The following is a 16,748-nucleotide window of genomic DNA, read 5'->3' on the forward strand; positions in this document are numbered from 1 at the left end:
AAAGAATTGCTAATATTCAGGAGGGATAATAATTCAGACTTTAACTATACTGTACATACAGTTATTTTCCACCCTGCAAAGGAAAGAGAAATAAATACAATAGAATAAAAATTATGAAACAAACTGTGCTTTAAGCATCTTCACTGTAAGAAAAACACTTTAGCTACAAAAATCCTTCAGTCAAGAGCAGAGAGGGATTTTCTCATTTTGTTTGATTAATGATAAAAACAGGTGGCATTAGGAATATCACTTTAATGGTTTCTCTTTCACGTGTCTTTTGATCCTCAACTCATTTGTTTATTACACAAATAAGGGTTAATATGAATAATCACTAAACATCGTGTTTTTACACCTATTTGACCATTAAAGCGCTCACGTTAAGATGACTTTAGATGTCTGCGCTCCTCTGCTCGTCTCAGTGTGCGAAAGAGACCGAATGCCGACCGGCCACATGCTTCTGACTGTGTGTGCGTGCCGCACACACTCATAATCACATGGTCTTTCGCGCTTTTAAGAGCAACAAATGTATACAGCTGGGAAGGGGGCGGTATATGATGCAATAATCGTTTATCTCGATTAATGCTTTTTCATAATTGTTTGAAGCCAAAATCGAAATAGGATTTTCGATTAATTGCACAGCCCTAAGGGCTGCACAATATATCGTTTCAGCATCGATATCACAATGAGATATCTCAATAGTCACATTGCAGTTGAGTTTGTATAATAATTATCATTTGCATGTATTTTTTGATGCCTGTTAAACATTAAGGCATAAGAAATTGTGCCATTTGCAACTTTAACTATGATTAATTTTACTGAATTATTTTTATTTTCATCATTCATTTACTGAACTTGAATACGCTTATTTCACGCAGCCGCCATTTTAAAGTACCACAGCAAGGCTGCGGTGGGAAGAAACTCCGGAAGTATAGGACCAGCACTGTAAACATTGCAGTAACATGCTGCGGACTACAAACCTCCAGTTGTTGCAGAGATTTCAAAATACAGAAATGGTGTAAACATCACTTTAATATCAATCAGCAAGTTTAATGTAAACAGTTTAAAGCAATTTAGCATCAAACAACATTAAAATCTCTGTAAGAGTAGTCTGTAAGTGTCCTCCTAGGCTTTAGTTCATGGCACCAGTTAAACACCGTGGGGACGCTTTCCTGCTTCAGCCTATGTAACTTGGTGAATGATAAAACACTGCAGTCCTCTGTAGTGAACCCTCGTGTTGTCTGTATTAGTGTTTTAAAAGTAAAGTTTTAAAAACGTCTAGCGCGTGAGCCTGAGCGCGTTCATAAACATTGACGATTTACCATAGTATTCACCAGTGATCATCAATTTACCTCTCTTCACCCAGTGCAAACACAGATACACGAAGACTGGAGCACGAAGCAGCTATAACGATCAGTCGAGTTATCAAGCAGATCACTCGTCTGTGTTTGTACTCGGTAAACAACCAAGGGTGAACTTCTCGGTCAATCACGATAATTTCTGTCGAGCACGTGAACACAATGGCAAATCAGTGCTCTTTTAAGAAAGCCATTAAAAGTGCCTTAAATGTTAGAGGGAAATTGTATTTCTTTTAATTCAGTATTGTGACAAGTCTGATATAGTGAAATAATTAGTTCATTAACTTGAGTTTGATAAATGGCATCTAAAGCATGTGTTTGGAAAAGAAAACGATAACTAACTAGTGCCATTTCCCTTAACTTAGCTAAAAATTAGGTCCAATATCCCTTTTTATTTTCACCATTGATTCAGAATGGACCTTTAGTTCACTCGGATGGCGTTGAAATTGTAAATTTGTGTCACTTTCCCTTAGCTGATAAGATATACAGCCAAGTACACAACAATCCTATGTAACTCCCAAAGATACTTGCGGGTTTCTTCCCACAGCAGACTCGATTTCGCTTTTAAAAATGGGGGCCGCCTGAAATCAGTCTATACTGTTAGACACTGGAAACACTTTATTTCATTTGTATCTTTGACTTGACTGTATGTATAGATTGTTAGGCATGAAAATATTCACACAACATGCAAATACAGCAATGCACTGCAAATAGCACAGACCACAGCGAAAATATGTCGGGGGACCCCAAAAAGTGTATAGATTATTTTTTATGGGAATGTATTCCCACTGCAGAATCACCCCAATTGATCTATTAAAATTTTTATTTTTTTTTGTCCCATATTGCACAAATCAGATATGGACCATGTCAGGGCTGGAGTGGGACTCATTTTCAGCCCTGGAGTTTCAAGCCAAACCGGCCCACCTCAGATCACGACTGATTGAATTAAAATAAGGTCATTTCCAATTCAGTTTCTAATGACACTATCACGTCTTTTTCAAGAAAACAGCTGCTTTAGAAATTCAAATGTTCAACAACCCTAACAGTGTTATATGTCTTAACAATAAAAGTGGGGAAAAAAAAAAAATAATAATAATAATTTTTCAATTGAGATTAAAACACGGGTCGGTGGTGTCGTAACGCAACGTACTTACCACTGTACCACAATAGCGCTGTTACAGAAGGAATAAAAAATACATATTACACTGTGAAAGGCAAGAAACAGTATTACTTTCTATTGATGGCTTAATTATTTTCTCCCCTTTTTAGATTTCTGATCAAGTTATGTCAGATTTAATGTAATAAATCATCTGATTTTCATTGAGCAGGTGTATATTCATTAATATTAATTATTCGAACTCTTACATTCACTAAGGTGCCGCTGTTTGGGGTCGAATGATGATAGTTACATCATCATTAACCTGCAGGCTGCATTTTGCTCATGGGGCTGCGAGAAAATAAATAAAAAGAGCGGCGCTGCGGCACAATAACGAATAAAAGAGTGAGGCTATGGTCAAATAAATAAATAAATGAAAAAAGTGCGACTGCTGAGAGTGCAAGCAGCTAGGGACACCAGCCCACACGGCCAAAAAACGGACCGGCCCACCGGGAATTCTCTCAGTTCTCCCGATTAGCCAATCCAGGCCTGGACCATGTACATGTAAGCAGAAAAAAAATCACATGGATTCCAGTTTACTTAAATCAGATTCAGGTCTTGTTCATATGTGGGAATTTATCTGATACCTCGTGTCTGCAGTGTTAGCAGTTAGATCAGATTTTCACCTGTCAATGTGAGTTGTACTTCATTAAAAACAGTAGAAAATGATGTCAATTTTGACGCTTTTATTTCAGAACAGACTTCAGCAGGGTCCCAAACCTTAAATTTCATACACAAGGACTAAAAAAGCTTTTATATTGTCATGTAGGACAAGTATTAAAGCATGTTAAATAGAAAGAGGGCAACGTCTGCAACGTAAACAATATAAATGAAAACCATTGCATACATCACGTGCACCATGGACATTACATTAAGATGCCTGCTGGTTTAAAAAAGCCTAGATTAAAGGAAGATGGCCAAATGAGAACTTTTCTGTTCTAAGCTATAGTGAAACTTATATAAAACAAATAATTGTAAAAAACAAAACCCTGCAAACAGATTAAATACAGGAATGGAGAAAAGAGTGCTGCTTTATTATCAGCTGTCAGTCAGCGCCCACTTATTTTTTCTTAGTCATTGCGTCTTTGCCGTGTGCTGTGTAAATGCAGACAACAGGATACGAATCACGTTTAAAAATGATTAAGCGAGTCGTCCAAAAAATCAGATATAGTCACAAAATCAGATTTGACCATCAAGACCTGCGGTGTAAATGCAGCCATTAAGTCATCTAATGAAATTGTTTTCATATCGCAATATATAGTCGCAAAATTAAAAAAAAAATCGCAATGTTAGACTTTTCTAATATGATGCAGCCCTAACTCACACAACTGTCCTTCAGATAAGATGTTAAACCGAGGTCCTGACTCTCTGTGGTCATTGAAAATCCCAGGATGTCCTTCGAAAAAGAGTAGGGGTTTAACCCCGGCATCCTGGCCAAATCTGCCCACTGGCCTCCATCCAATCATCCCCATATCATAACTGGCTTCATCGCTCTGTCTCCGCTCCACCAATCAGCTGGTGGGCGGTCTGGTGCAATCTGGCTGCCGTCGCATCATCCAGGTGGATGCTGCACACTGGTGGTGGATGAGGAGATTCCCCCCAATGTGTAAAGTGCTTTGAGTGTCTAGAAAAGCGCTATACAAATGTAAAGAATTATTACAACTGCTAAGCACCATCATACCTTTAGTGTACTTTAATGTCACACACATGACACTAATGTAATGCAATAAACTGTATCTATTAACATTAGATGTAACATAAAATGCACATCATAATTATAGAAGGACCAACATCAATGTAAAAACATTAGAGGTGGCATATTATGGGTAATTCTGAAAAAGTCAATTTATGATTATTCACTGTATATACTATATCTATATATCAAATATACCAAGGATACAGATTGGTACTGTATCATTTAACTGTTTATTACTGCAAAAAAATCAAAGTAATTTCTTTTACATTCATTGTTTTCCCTAAAGTTGTATTACAGTTTTTCTTAGACGCTTTGGTGCATTTCTCACAACACTATTTACATTTGCACAACAGTTAATGCAAACTGCAAAACAATTAGTGCAAACTGCAAAACCTAGCTGATAACCTGCAAAGCGCGTCACTTGCTCAAAATCGATAGTACATTCCTCAAAACCAAGTATTGACGATTAAATCAAAGTGTGAGTGTCATCAAAATGAAAAGTCCTGACACCATTGTTTATGAACAAGATAGTCAAATGGCTTAGTCATGTTTTCATTATGACAGCTTACTCTCTACATTTTTTCAATGCAAAAAAAGTCAGATTTTGGTGACACTTGCTGAAAATGCTCAAGACAGCACTTTATACTATTTGCACAGCCATTTGAACACTACAGTAAAGTTAGACATCACTGCATTTAGTAAGGTATCTGAGTACAAGACACTGAATATGTATGTTTCACATTTTTACTGCATTTGCTCTTTACAATTCGAATTTATTCACAGCATTGTGCAAAAAAATAAACACAGCCTTATTTACAACAAACATAAACTCCCTTTGGGTAGAGCTGTGCACAACTGAAGACAATTTTGCAGTACATATTGGAACTGAACCTACAACATATACAGGTCTGTAAATCAGTCATCAAATTGTTCAATTTTTAAGACATTTTCAGGAAAATAAAGATTTACATTTTTTTTTATAAAATTTGCTAAACAGATTTTGACAACTAGTTTAACATTTTAGTATGGAATGACTCAAGTAATGAAATGAGGAATATTAGTTTCATATGGAATGACTATTCAGCATTCACAAGTTTAGTTAATTTTGACTGACATGACATAAGCAAATGATAATGTTCTAAACAGCAGAGAGTTGTATGAAAGCAATTGGTGCATGTCCAAAAGCATTTGCAATGTGTTGGAAGGAATGAGAAACTGCTACTATGATGTGCACAAATGACTAATTGTTTTGAGAAATGCATGACCTGTTGTGCAAATGTAAATAGTGTTGTGAGAAATGCACCAAAGCCACTGAGAAAAACTGTAATTCAAAATCATTTTTCATAAATATCAATGTTTTTGCACAATTACTTCATTTGTTTAGTTTGGATTCGCATGATTTTTTACTCTATTGGAATATTTAAATTGAATGTACTTAACAGAGCTATTCTAGTCTGTTGTCAAAGTAAAGACGTGCATGGAAACATGTGATTGGGTCTTTGAACTGATGTCACTGGTGGATACAGCGCACATTTTCTAATGTCTGCTGATCAATGAATGTACAATTTCATACTTCTGTCTTAAACAGTTCATACATTATTTTCCTTTTTTAACCAAAATACGAAACAGTTAGCAAGAAAAGTATGTGTAAGATTAATGTGTCTAAAGTTAGGTTTGTGTTCCTTTTTGACACGTTTTTGTATAAAATAGACTTAAAAAAGTTTCATATTTTCAACAAAACGAAATTAGCTTTTTGATGTGTTACCATTTATGTACTATTACGTTCAATCAATCTGTATGGGCTTACAGTGTATCAGTGCTTGTTTTCCTAGGATTCAAACCCATGTCCATCCAGCCAGTGAGCTTTTCTGTTTGAGCTTACACCACAGAAAAGTTCACGTGAACTTTACTCCTCCCCCCAATCTTTTTGGCAGTTTAGTCTCTTGACCGGTCAGCCAAGAACTCAAGCCCGTTATTTTGCACCCCAGAGGTTGAAAGGAAGTTTCCCAGCACGGCCTTACAAATTTCTCATCCCGCGCTCAATGTATCCTGGGGTCTTGATGCAGTCGCCCAGCAAGTGCTCAGTCAGTAGTGGCTATTGGGGAGTACATTATCCCTAAAGTCCACTGTGACTCCTATAAGAGGATTCCAAACACCGCTGAGAGTAGCCACTGCTCTAAGTCCCTGACAGGAGGATTTCGGTCCACAAGTCATGTTCCTTATACTCTAGTCCTGGGATTAAGCAGGGATAGGCCCTGCTGTTCCACCTCCTGGCCTGGTCTGTCCTCCAGTCAGGGACTAAGGGACTCCCTTTTGTCCCTGATGAAGCCCTTCTCAGCTGGGGGAGCGGAGGCTCTTTGTGTGCCCATGGGCTGGAGAGAGAGGGGCCACAACTAATGAGAGATGAGAATTACGCGTCTAAAGCCTCTCATCTTTGACAAGCCCTCTTGAAACTCTCTCTCATCAGGCCTCAGCGCTCCTGCAATAAGGAGATAATTACACTGCTGTTTGGAGTGAAAGGCACCTTAGGCTCGGCCGGAGGGAAGGGGGTCATGGGTTGACCCTAGCGTGCGGCCGGTGTGACCCCTGACAGTAGGCCGCAAAGATTAGTCTATAGTTTACAGCACTCGGGAGAGTTGACTTTTCCCCCTCAGGATGACATGCCGAAGATACCATTAAAATCAACTGTGCCAAAGGCACTGAAAGAGATGAACGTGTCAACCGGTCTGGGGTCAGTTAACAGGTTTTGAGTCAAGGGTTTTCCTGTTTTGACTCAGTGACGAAGATGTTTCAAGACAAGAAATGTAAACTGAGGTAGACTCTAACTGTTACTTTAAAATGCCCACTCCATGTTTGTGCCTAAATGCATGTAGCGAAGATTAATCACATGCCTGCTGTTTGAAGGTTTGGTAACACTTTAGTTTAAGTACCATTTCTCACTAGTGGCTTATTACCTGCCTATTATTAAGATATTGGCTATTTATTAGTATTTTTACAGTTGATATACTTAATCATTTTTATCTCCATCCCTAATCCTACCTATACCTAAACCCAACTACTACCTTAATAACTATTAATAAGCAGCTAATTATAAGTTTTTAGATGCAAAAGTCATAGTTAATGGTTTATTAATAGCAAGAACTGCACAATAAAATAAAATGTGACTTAAATCTTTTTATTTTTTTCATATAATTTTATGTTCACAAGACACCGTTTTCAACTAAAAAGAGAAAGGGTTTTTGATCATTCATTCATTAAGCATTCGTATAGCTTGAAAATGCGGTCCTTTTTTTTTCAAAAAGAAAATGGTTCCAGAAGGTTTGGAAAACCATTAGTGGCTCTGTGCAAACACCATTTTTTTAAAATGGTGACACAATGCATATGTTTATTACATAGTTCAACGTACGGCATACACAAGTACTTGGCAACCAAAACAATAACAGCCGAATACAAGACCATATGTGCGTAGCCACACAGTGTTTCTTTACAAAGTGACATTAGTAAAGCCGAGTTTAAAGTTTGGGCTTTAAGGGAAAGTTCACACAAAATTGAAATTTGCTCACTGTTTACTCACCCTCAAGCGATTCCAAACATTGAGTTTCCTTTTTCTGCTAAAAGAATTAAAAACAAGCCTTTTGAAATATGTTATAAACCTGAAACCATTGACAACCATACACCCAAAAAAATAACTCAATGGAGGAACTGAGGATGAATTGAGGGCAGGATTTCCATCCAATATTTTTTTTAGAACCAATTAAAAAACTATTTGCACAATTAAATGCAATCGAGTTGGCCGAACATGATTTTATCAAATAAAAGTTTGAAAACATTTGTATTTTTATTAAACTTAAACTCAAAGACCTGATAATATCATGTATGTTGATGTGTCGTACATTTCAAAGTTTTATTCAAGGGCGTAGATTTGGCATGGATGGAGGGGATGTGTCCCCACCAATATCCAGCAATTACTGATAAGTCCCCATCAATAATTTAATCACCTTCAAAATGTAATAATGCTCTGTCAATCCTTAGTAACCTAGACATGCAGAAAGGTTTAAGTCATGTTCTCTTCTCGGGTCCTCCCTCCCACAAACACATAAGGACAGTGTAATTGGGCTATTTATGCTGTTAATGACAGCTGTAATTACGTTTGGATATGAGAAGCAACAAAACAAGGAATTTTTCAGTCCTCTATCAATCTACTATATGTTTACACAAATAGCTACTTTTCAAAGACTCAAGTTTTTTAAAGTCAAGTTCCCTTGGAGTCCACCATAATAACATTAACCAAGGCTGTGAAATTAATCGGATTTCAGTTCCGCTTTGGCTGTCATTATTATGAAAAATAATAATCGTGATGAAATGGTTAAATTCTCTAAATTTCTCCACATTCATGCCTCCTCAAAGCCAGATTGCAGTAAAATCACGTAAATTGACTTTTGCAGCATGGGACGTGCTTCATTAATTGTTATTCATATTATTAACTGTTTAAAGTCTTTATTTTTTAAAAGCTCAAAAGAGAAATTGTGCTGATCTATGCATGATATAGGGATGCATGTCCCTACTAATGTCAAGAGCAAATCTACACCCTTGGTTTTATTCAAAGTTATCCTAAATGAACTAATAGAGTTTATTCATATATTTCATATTTCATGATTTACATATTCAGTTGATTGAGACTGATATCAGAACTCATTTTAGGACAGTTATTGCTCACTGAGCAAAACAACAAACTGCATTTTTGCTAATTAAGATGCCAACACCTAAAGCATAGGTGCATCTGCAGGATGGTAATCTCAAAACTCAAAGCATTACATGATAATCATTTAAATCTTCAAAGTAAAGTGAAGATTAATCTCTAACAAATTTTACTATTCACTTAAAACACCTAAGATTACTTTTATTGTAAATATTTCCATCTCTTTATTCAATCCCACGAAAGGCAAGCTGGGAACTAAAAATCCCCTAACCAGCTAGCTGGACCAACATAATTCTTTCATGTTGTCCCAACCAGTGATGTAAAGTAACTAATAACAAATACTCAAATGACTGTAATTGAGCAGTTTTTCTCAGGAATTGTAATTTACTAAGTAGTTTTAAGTATGTGTACTTTTACCTAACCTTGAGTTTAGGTAAATTTTAGTGCTGTATTGGTAATTTTACTCCTCTACTTTCCTTCAATTTGCAGTCACTACTTTATTTTTTTACTTTATTTTTACACAGGCACTTTATAATTGTAGCAAACCATTTGGAAGCATTAAAAGTGTCCAAAAAGATGTTCAAAATCTTTACATGCATTGACCCAGAGACTGTTGAGATGCATGTAACTGATAAGAAGATGATGGATATTTACTGTATGATGACCGAAATGGCCTTAAACACACAGGAAACACAAGACGTCAACATGACATGAGATTGACGTTTTACCCTAACGTTGTGGGGACGTTGCATTTTATTTGGAAAAGGTTGATGTCAGAACTCAATGTCAGGCCAACGTCAATGTCCAACATCCAACAAAAAACAACCAAAAATCAATGTCTAATGATGTTACAGCTTAACGTTATGTGGATGTTAACGTTAAGATATGATGTCTATCAGACGTTGGATTTTGGTTGCCATACCTAATAAATAAATATCACTATCTGACGTTAGTATCTGATATCGACACGCTTTCCAACACAACCTAAAATTACGTCGTTATTGGACATCAAATTAATGTTGTCCTTAAGACGCTGCTTAGACATTGAATTTTGGTCACCTGACGTCATGACCTAAATCTAACCTATTATTAACGTCTTGGTGCAGTGTGCCTGCTGGGCAAAAACTCGATGCACTACAGAATGTTACGTTTACACACACATGCACAAATTTCATATCAAAGCATACAGCGTAATACTCACTACTTTTGAGTACTTTTGAAAGGTCTACTTTTTACTTATGCATTGAGTAATATATACAACAGATACTTTTACTCTACTTGCACAACATTTTTAGGAATGTAATGGTACTTTTACTTAAGTATAATTTTTTAGTACTTTTTCTGCCACTGGTCCCAACACAAAACACTTAACCTAATGATTTACAAATTTAAGTGGACTGAACATTAAAACAAATAAATTGGCCAAACAAATTACAAGAAATGTGTTGTTTCAGCTCATTTTAAACAGGTAGTTTGAAGAAGCAGCAGTAATCTTTTCTTTTTGAGGATAGTAAGAAAAGATACTATTGAAGTCAATAGTTTCAGCTCTCCAACATTTTTCCAAAAAACTTCTTGACATTCAAACAGGTTTGAATGATGAGTGAATGATTGTTATGCAACACTTATTTCACTTAGTTTTTAGAAATACCATATGGACAGGGCAGGGTTAGGTTTGGGGGTTGGGTCCAAGGTTTCGAATACATTTTTAGACATGAAAGATGTTCCAGAATCAACATAATATGTTGACCCAGGAATGCATCTAATGCTCTGCAAAATTAAGGCCATACATAATACTAGGAGAAAAGCCCACATCTATAACCAGGACACAGAGGAACAAATTTATTGGAATTACCTTCAAAATCACCTAAAAAACAGTAAGGGGTGATCTTGCATTAAAGAATGTAAGCATTTAACCATCAGACAGTACAACTGTAGCACAGGCACGTAATCATCAGATCATTATTTTACATTGATGCAGATGCTAAATTGTTATTGTTATAGTTCTAATGATCATCATTAGTGTAAACCGGACTTTAGATGCATAGCTATAGACTCTCAAGCCAGACACACTTGTTACTTTGGAAGGTTTATGCCAAATACATCATCACAAAATAAAATCTAGAATACAGAGCACTCCTAACAAATGATCTCACTAAATAAAGAAATATCTGACCATTTCAAATGTCATTCCATTGTTTGTAAGTCCCTGAAGTAATAAAAGACAGACCTCTAATGAATAAAATTGATAATGGCAGACGGCGTGGACGGCGTTAAGCTTTCGGAGCTTTGGAACACCACAGATGCAATGGCACCTCATTTATTATCATCAGGACCAATGGGCCTTGATGCATTGTGCGTTCAACTCCAACTGAGCCAATGCACTTTGCCTAGCAACATGCATCCCTGCAGGCCATTCCAGTTCAATGGCTGCCCTGGACTGTGACCTCCATCACACACACACTCACATACACACATGCACAGAGACAGCGCAGACAAATGTTGTTTCTCAACACGCACTGCAAACTACAAAACGCACAGAACCGGTCTGAACAATACCAGCAAATATACCCGTCTAATCATTTATCATAAAAGCGCATAGCACTGCTCCTGGATTCTGATTGGTCAATACAATGTTCAAGGCTTGTAAACTGCTGTTTTGCTTAATAGTACAACTTAAACTTAAAAGATTACAGATATTTTGTTTTATTTATAAGCTATATTTTTTTTCAGATATAATATTTTAATATACACTACCGGTCAAAAATTTGGGGTAAGGTTTTTCAGGTTTTTTTTTTTTAAATAACATTATTCTGTTCATCAATGTGGCATTTATGAAATGTAAAATAAAATGTAAAATATTTATTAACAATATTTATTATAAACTGCTTTTTTATTGTATGTAGTTTCAAATGAAATTATTACTTCAGTCATTACTGCTTTTATTACTATTAACAATAATAATAATAATAATAATAATAATAATAATAATTATAATAATGAGTGTTTTCTAAAGGATCATGTGACTCTGAAGACTGTTGAGCACGATAAGCTTATTTTAAAACATTTTAAAATCATACTACCCCAAACTTTTGACATAAGTGTATATGCTATATTATTTTTTTGTGCTGGGCAAAAATGTATTGCATCCATAAAAAAATATATAAATTAATAAAGAACAACAACAATAATAAGTGTGTGTGTGTGTGTGTGTGTGTGTGTGTGTGTGTGTGTGTGTGTGTGTGTGTGTGTGTGTGTGTGTGTGTGTGTGTGTATGTGTGTGTGTGTGTGTGTGTGTGTGTGCGTGCGTGCGTGCGTGCGTGCGTGCGTGCGTGCGTGCGTATGTATGTATGTATGTATGTATGTATGTATGTATGTATGTAATTTTCACTGCCGAAAGTCAAAAGAACTGGACACTGAACAGCTCCACAAACTGTGCATATATGAAATATGCATCTGATATACAGTATGTATATAGTACATATGAATATATTGCATATCATCTACAATATAGAATATAATAAAAAATAAACCATAAATGAGTACACCCCATTTTAAAAAAATCGTATTTTTATCATATTTATTTATTCACCTAAAATAATGCTATTTATCATACTATATGCTCAAAGTGAATATGGGTAAAACATTTTGGTGCATTTTAACAAAACAGATTTATTAAACGGATATATTTATTAAAAGAATATTTTAGTCACCAAACACCTTTATAAATAATATAAAGATAATACAATTAAATTCATGCAAAATACTGGGGAAAAATACAAACTTGAAAATTTAAACAAAATGTTAAGCATTTTTTTTTTTTTTAAATTTTCAATTTAATCTTTTTCCATTGCATATAAATTTGGCTGTACTAGTTTTGGACCGTTATCGTAAGTTATAGTCAATATAGTCAATACTGACTAATCTAAAGCTTCCTATAGAAAATACTGTATGTAAAATAAATATGTACGTAAATTAAGCATAGTAATGGGCCAGTATATGATTCTGAGGGTGTGATAACCTTGGATAAAAATATCACTGTTTGACGGTATTGTGCTCACTGCCCTAAAATATATTCCTTTTAAATTTCTGGGTAAAAAACAATAACTTTTTCCCCTTTGAACACAATATATCTTATTTTAAGACATATTTGAAATATTTTGCTACAGTAAACATGTCAGGTTAACTAATTCAAATGAATCATTGACTTCTGCTGTCTTCATTAGTTTTAAAACACACAGATTTATTTGCCATTTAAAATAGTACTTTAGATATCTTTTCAGCTGGAGATACTTTAAAAAAAAAAAAAAAAAAACATTAAAAAAAATTGTACACATACCTTAGGAACGATATAACAGAACATTTTGGTAGTTTTAAAACCTTGACTTTTCCAAACAATGGTATACTTTGAAAACGGTTACCGTCCCATGCCTAATTGAACACTGTCTACGATCATGAAATGTATTAACAAATTTGTACAAACATAAATATTTAAATACTCTCTCTTCTTTTTTTTTTTTTTTTTTTTTTTTGCATAAGTAGACATCAATTATGATTTGACCTTAAGTTAAACGACTCAGTCCACGCTTTCCCACTCAATCATTTTTATTCATAAAAACCTGACAACAAAAAGAGAGCAAGAAAGAAAAAGAAAAAATGATTACTCCCTCTCCTCCTTTCACTCCCTCTCTCTCCACCTCTCTTTCTTTCTTTCTTCTTCATTCATTCACCGCAACTGAAATCACTTTATCTCTCTGCGCTCGCTCCACTAAATAATATTAGTTAATGAGAGGCGTCATGCTCTACAATGCTGAATAATATAAGCCCATCAACCCTGCTTTACCTCTGCTCCCTCTTTTCAGTGTCTCCTAAAGCACAGCTGCAGCAGGACAAGACAACCATAGCAAATCCTGAAGAAAGCTTTATCAAAGAGGCCAAACTAGATTCCCCTTCCAGCCAATCACACGGACTCTCCGTTTTCAGCCTCACACAAACAGTGAATCAGAAACAGTGTGTGCCGCTATTCTCTCTGCACTCCTCCCTGCACAGCGGGGCTCTTGTATTGGGATGCAGTGTAATTTGAGGTTGTGGCCCCTGCTGTCTGAGTGGCACATGCCCGCTCTGGAAAGGGCATGAGGCTGGCGGCGTCCATGCATTCCTCGCTGCTGCCTTTCAATGGGACTTTAGCAACAGGGAGCACCGTGTTAGCAAATAGGAGGGACTGATAAATCTACAAGTAGACAGAGACTCGCTGCAGTGAAAAAAATCACAGATTCATGCTGTTTTGTTGTGTTTTAGCAGTGAGGCTAAACGCACACTGCTAGCTGACTAAAAAAGTCGTAAAAAAGGTGGATTTAGTAGTAAATGTGAAGTATTATTGAATCAACTATTTATTACATATGCACAAATAATATAATTAGTTTATGCACTGGAAAAAATAATGATGTCTGCAAAATTGTTCCAAACAATAGTCGAATTTAAACAATCAGATTCAATTTAGTAATGTTCAACTTAATTTGTTTGTTTAAATTCAGCCCAAATAAATTGTTTACGATCACTTAATTTATAAAAAAAAAAAACAATTGTATATTCAAGGAATCATCTTTGAAACTTTTTTGAATCTTTATACTTTATTATATATTTTACTAAGACACTACCTATTAAACATTTAAGGTAGTACTATATAAAAATCTATATTGTAATGATTATATATATATATATATATATATATATATATATATATATATATATATATATATATATATATATATATATATATATATATATATATATATATATATTTATCATATTTTTTAAAGATTCACTGTTAAATACATTATACTGTATATAAAATAATATGCTCAATTTATTAAAAAGTTAGTTTCAAATATATGGGGTGGTTAAATTTAGATCTGTACAATATTGGAAAAAATTGACATTATAATATTTTGTTTTACAGCAATATACATAGCGATCTGAAATGTATATTCACCAGATGGATTGAAAAACTTTATTTTCTCTCCATTCTAAAAATGACTTGCGTTGCTTGTTCAAACTACTTATTTAAAATGAGTTAAAACATTTATTAAATATTAAAATTGTTAAAACACAATTCTTGTTTTTATTGGAGAGAATTTAATTATTTTATGTTCAATTCACTTACATTTGTAAAAATGATTAAGTTTAATTAAAGATTAATTTGCATCTGCATAAATTATTAAAATGAACTTTAAACTAGATTTTTATTTTATTTTTTTTATTTTTTTGGGGGGGGGTTATATTTGTCTGACAAGTCATATATGCAAATATGCAAAAATCTAATATGAAATAACACTTTACTATAAAAATGTAATTTAATTTTATAGAATCTTCAATAAAGCAACAAATGCTTTTGTTTCTTGTGCCTGAATGCTTTAACATCATTTAATATTCAATCATTCATTTTCTTTTCAGCTTAGTCCCTTTATTAATCTGGGGTCGCCACCGCGGAATGAACTACCAACTTATTCAGCATACGTTTTAGGCAACAGATCCCCTTCCAGCTGCAACCCATCACTGGGAAACATCCATACACACTCATTCACACTCATACACTATGGACAATTTTAGACTTGTGGGGGAAACCGGAGCACCCGGAGGAAACCTACTCAAACACAGGGAGAACATGCAAACTCCACACAGAAATGGCTCAAACCAGCAACCTTCTTGCTGTGAGGCGATTGTGCTACCCACTGTGCCTCCCCCATTTGATATGTCTAACAGAAAAAAATTGCAATTAATAAACTTTAAATATACAATAGTCAAACTTTGCCAATAATCTACAAGCTCCTAGTCAACAATAAGCCACACTTGACGCTGTAGATCCAGTGATGTGACTATTGCAGATGCGTAAATTGTGATATCATCGCTGAAATTATATATTGTGCAGCTAGTTAAATTTTATATCACTATCATCGTCATCATCCAATCATATCACCTGATCTCCACTCATGTGGAGAGAGAGAAAGAGAAAGATAATGGAGGAAACAACACACAGGAACAATACACACTAGCATTGTCAAAAATAATGTAACTCAATATGTAACAAAATACTATAATTTTATTAAACCTTATGTAAAGGTGCATTCATTGTTTAATACATTCTACATTAAATGTTATACAAAATCTATTGAAAAGTGTGTATAGGGCTGGGCGATTAATCGAAAAGTAATTTAAATCAACATTCAGAACATATAGCCGATCCAAATTTTCCAGGTCATTTTTTTCAATTACTTTCCCAAATATGCGTGGAGTCACTTGACCCTGCTCTGTTGAGGCTGATTTATACTTCTGCTTTGAACGCACGAATATGGTCCGGCACAGCCTTCACGCTTTCGCAAATCTGCGCATCTCTCAAAAAATGTAACTACAGTTTGCACATTTGCACTACATTGACGATTATTGGAAGCTGTGTCAGAGATGCCTTGAGACACCATATTTTCCACTACAATAACGATATTATTTACTTTAAAAATAGTTGTTTACAGAAGATTTTTTAAAAAATCACTGTTTTAAATATTTTTTTCGGATATACAAGTGTCACCGACTCTGTCCCAGTCATTTCCCTCACTGGCCAGCAGAGGTCATCATCACCGGACTTCTAGGCATTACGTCATCCACTTACACTGATAGCATGCACACCTGCAGCTCATCCAGTTGATGACACACTCACACATATAAGGAGCACTCACACACTCACCCATTGCGAAGTCTTGTTCTGCCCCGGCTAACACTACTGAGCGTTTCTCATCCTTGCCTGCTTCCCCGTTGTTACCTTGCTTCGCTTACCAACTTTGTCCAGCCTGC

General features: G+C 35.2%; 1 protein-coding gene across 1 annotated transcript in view; it reads right to left on the reverse strand.

Annotated features, from left to right (window-relative positions):
- Positions 1-3,182: 3,182 nt before the first annotated feature.
- Positions 3,183-16,748, reverse strand: part of LOC147836107 (uncharacterized) — a 49,706-nt gene continuing 36,140 nt past the window's right edge. The window contains exons 5-6 of the mRNA XM_087260117.1: positions 7,782-7,815; positions 3,183-4,146 (exon numbers count right to left, since the gene is read on the reverse strand). Coding sequence (XP_087116243.1) covers positions 4,136-4,146; positions 7,782-7,815 — 45 coding nt within the window. The 3' untranslated portion in view covers positions 3,183-4,135. The remainder of the gene's footprint in view (positions 4,147-7,781; positions 7,816-16,748) is intronic.

The sequence above is a fragment of the Danio rerio genome, chromosome 7 (genome assembly GCF_052040795.2).
Source record: "Danio rerio strain M-AB ecotype USA chromosome 7, GRCz13ab, whole genome shotgun sequence".
Classification (NCBI taxonomy): domain Eukaryota; kingdom Metazoa; phylum Chordata; class Actinopteri; order Cypriniformes; family Danionidae; genus Danio; species Danio rerio.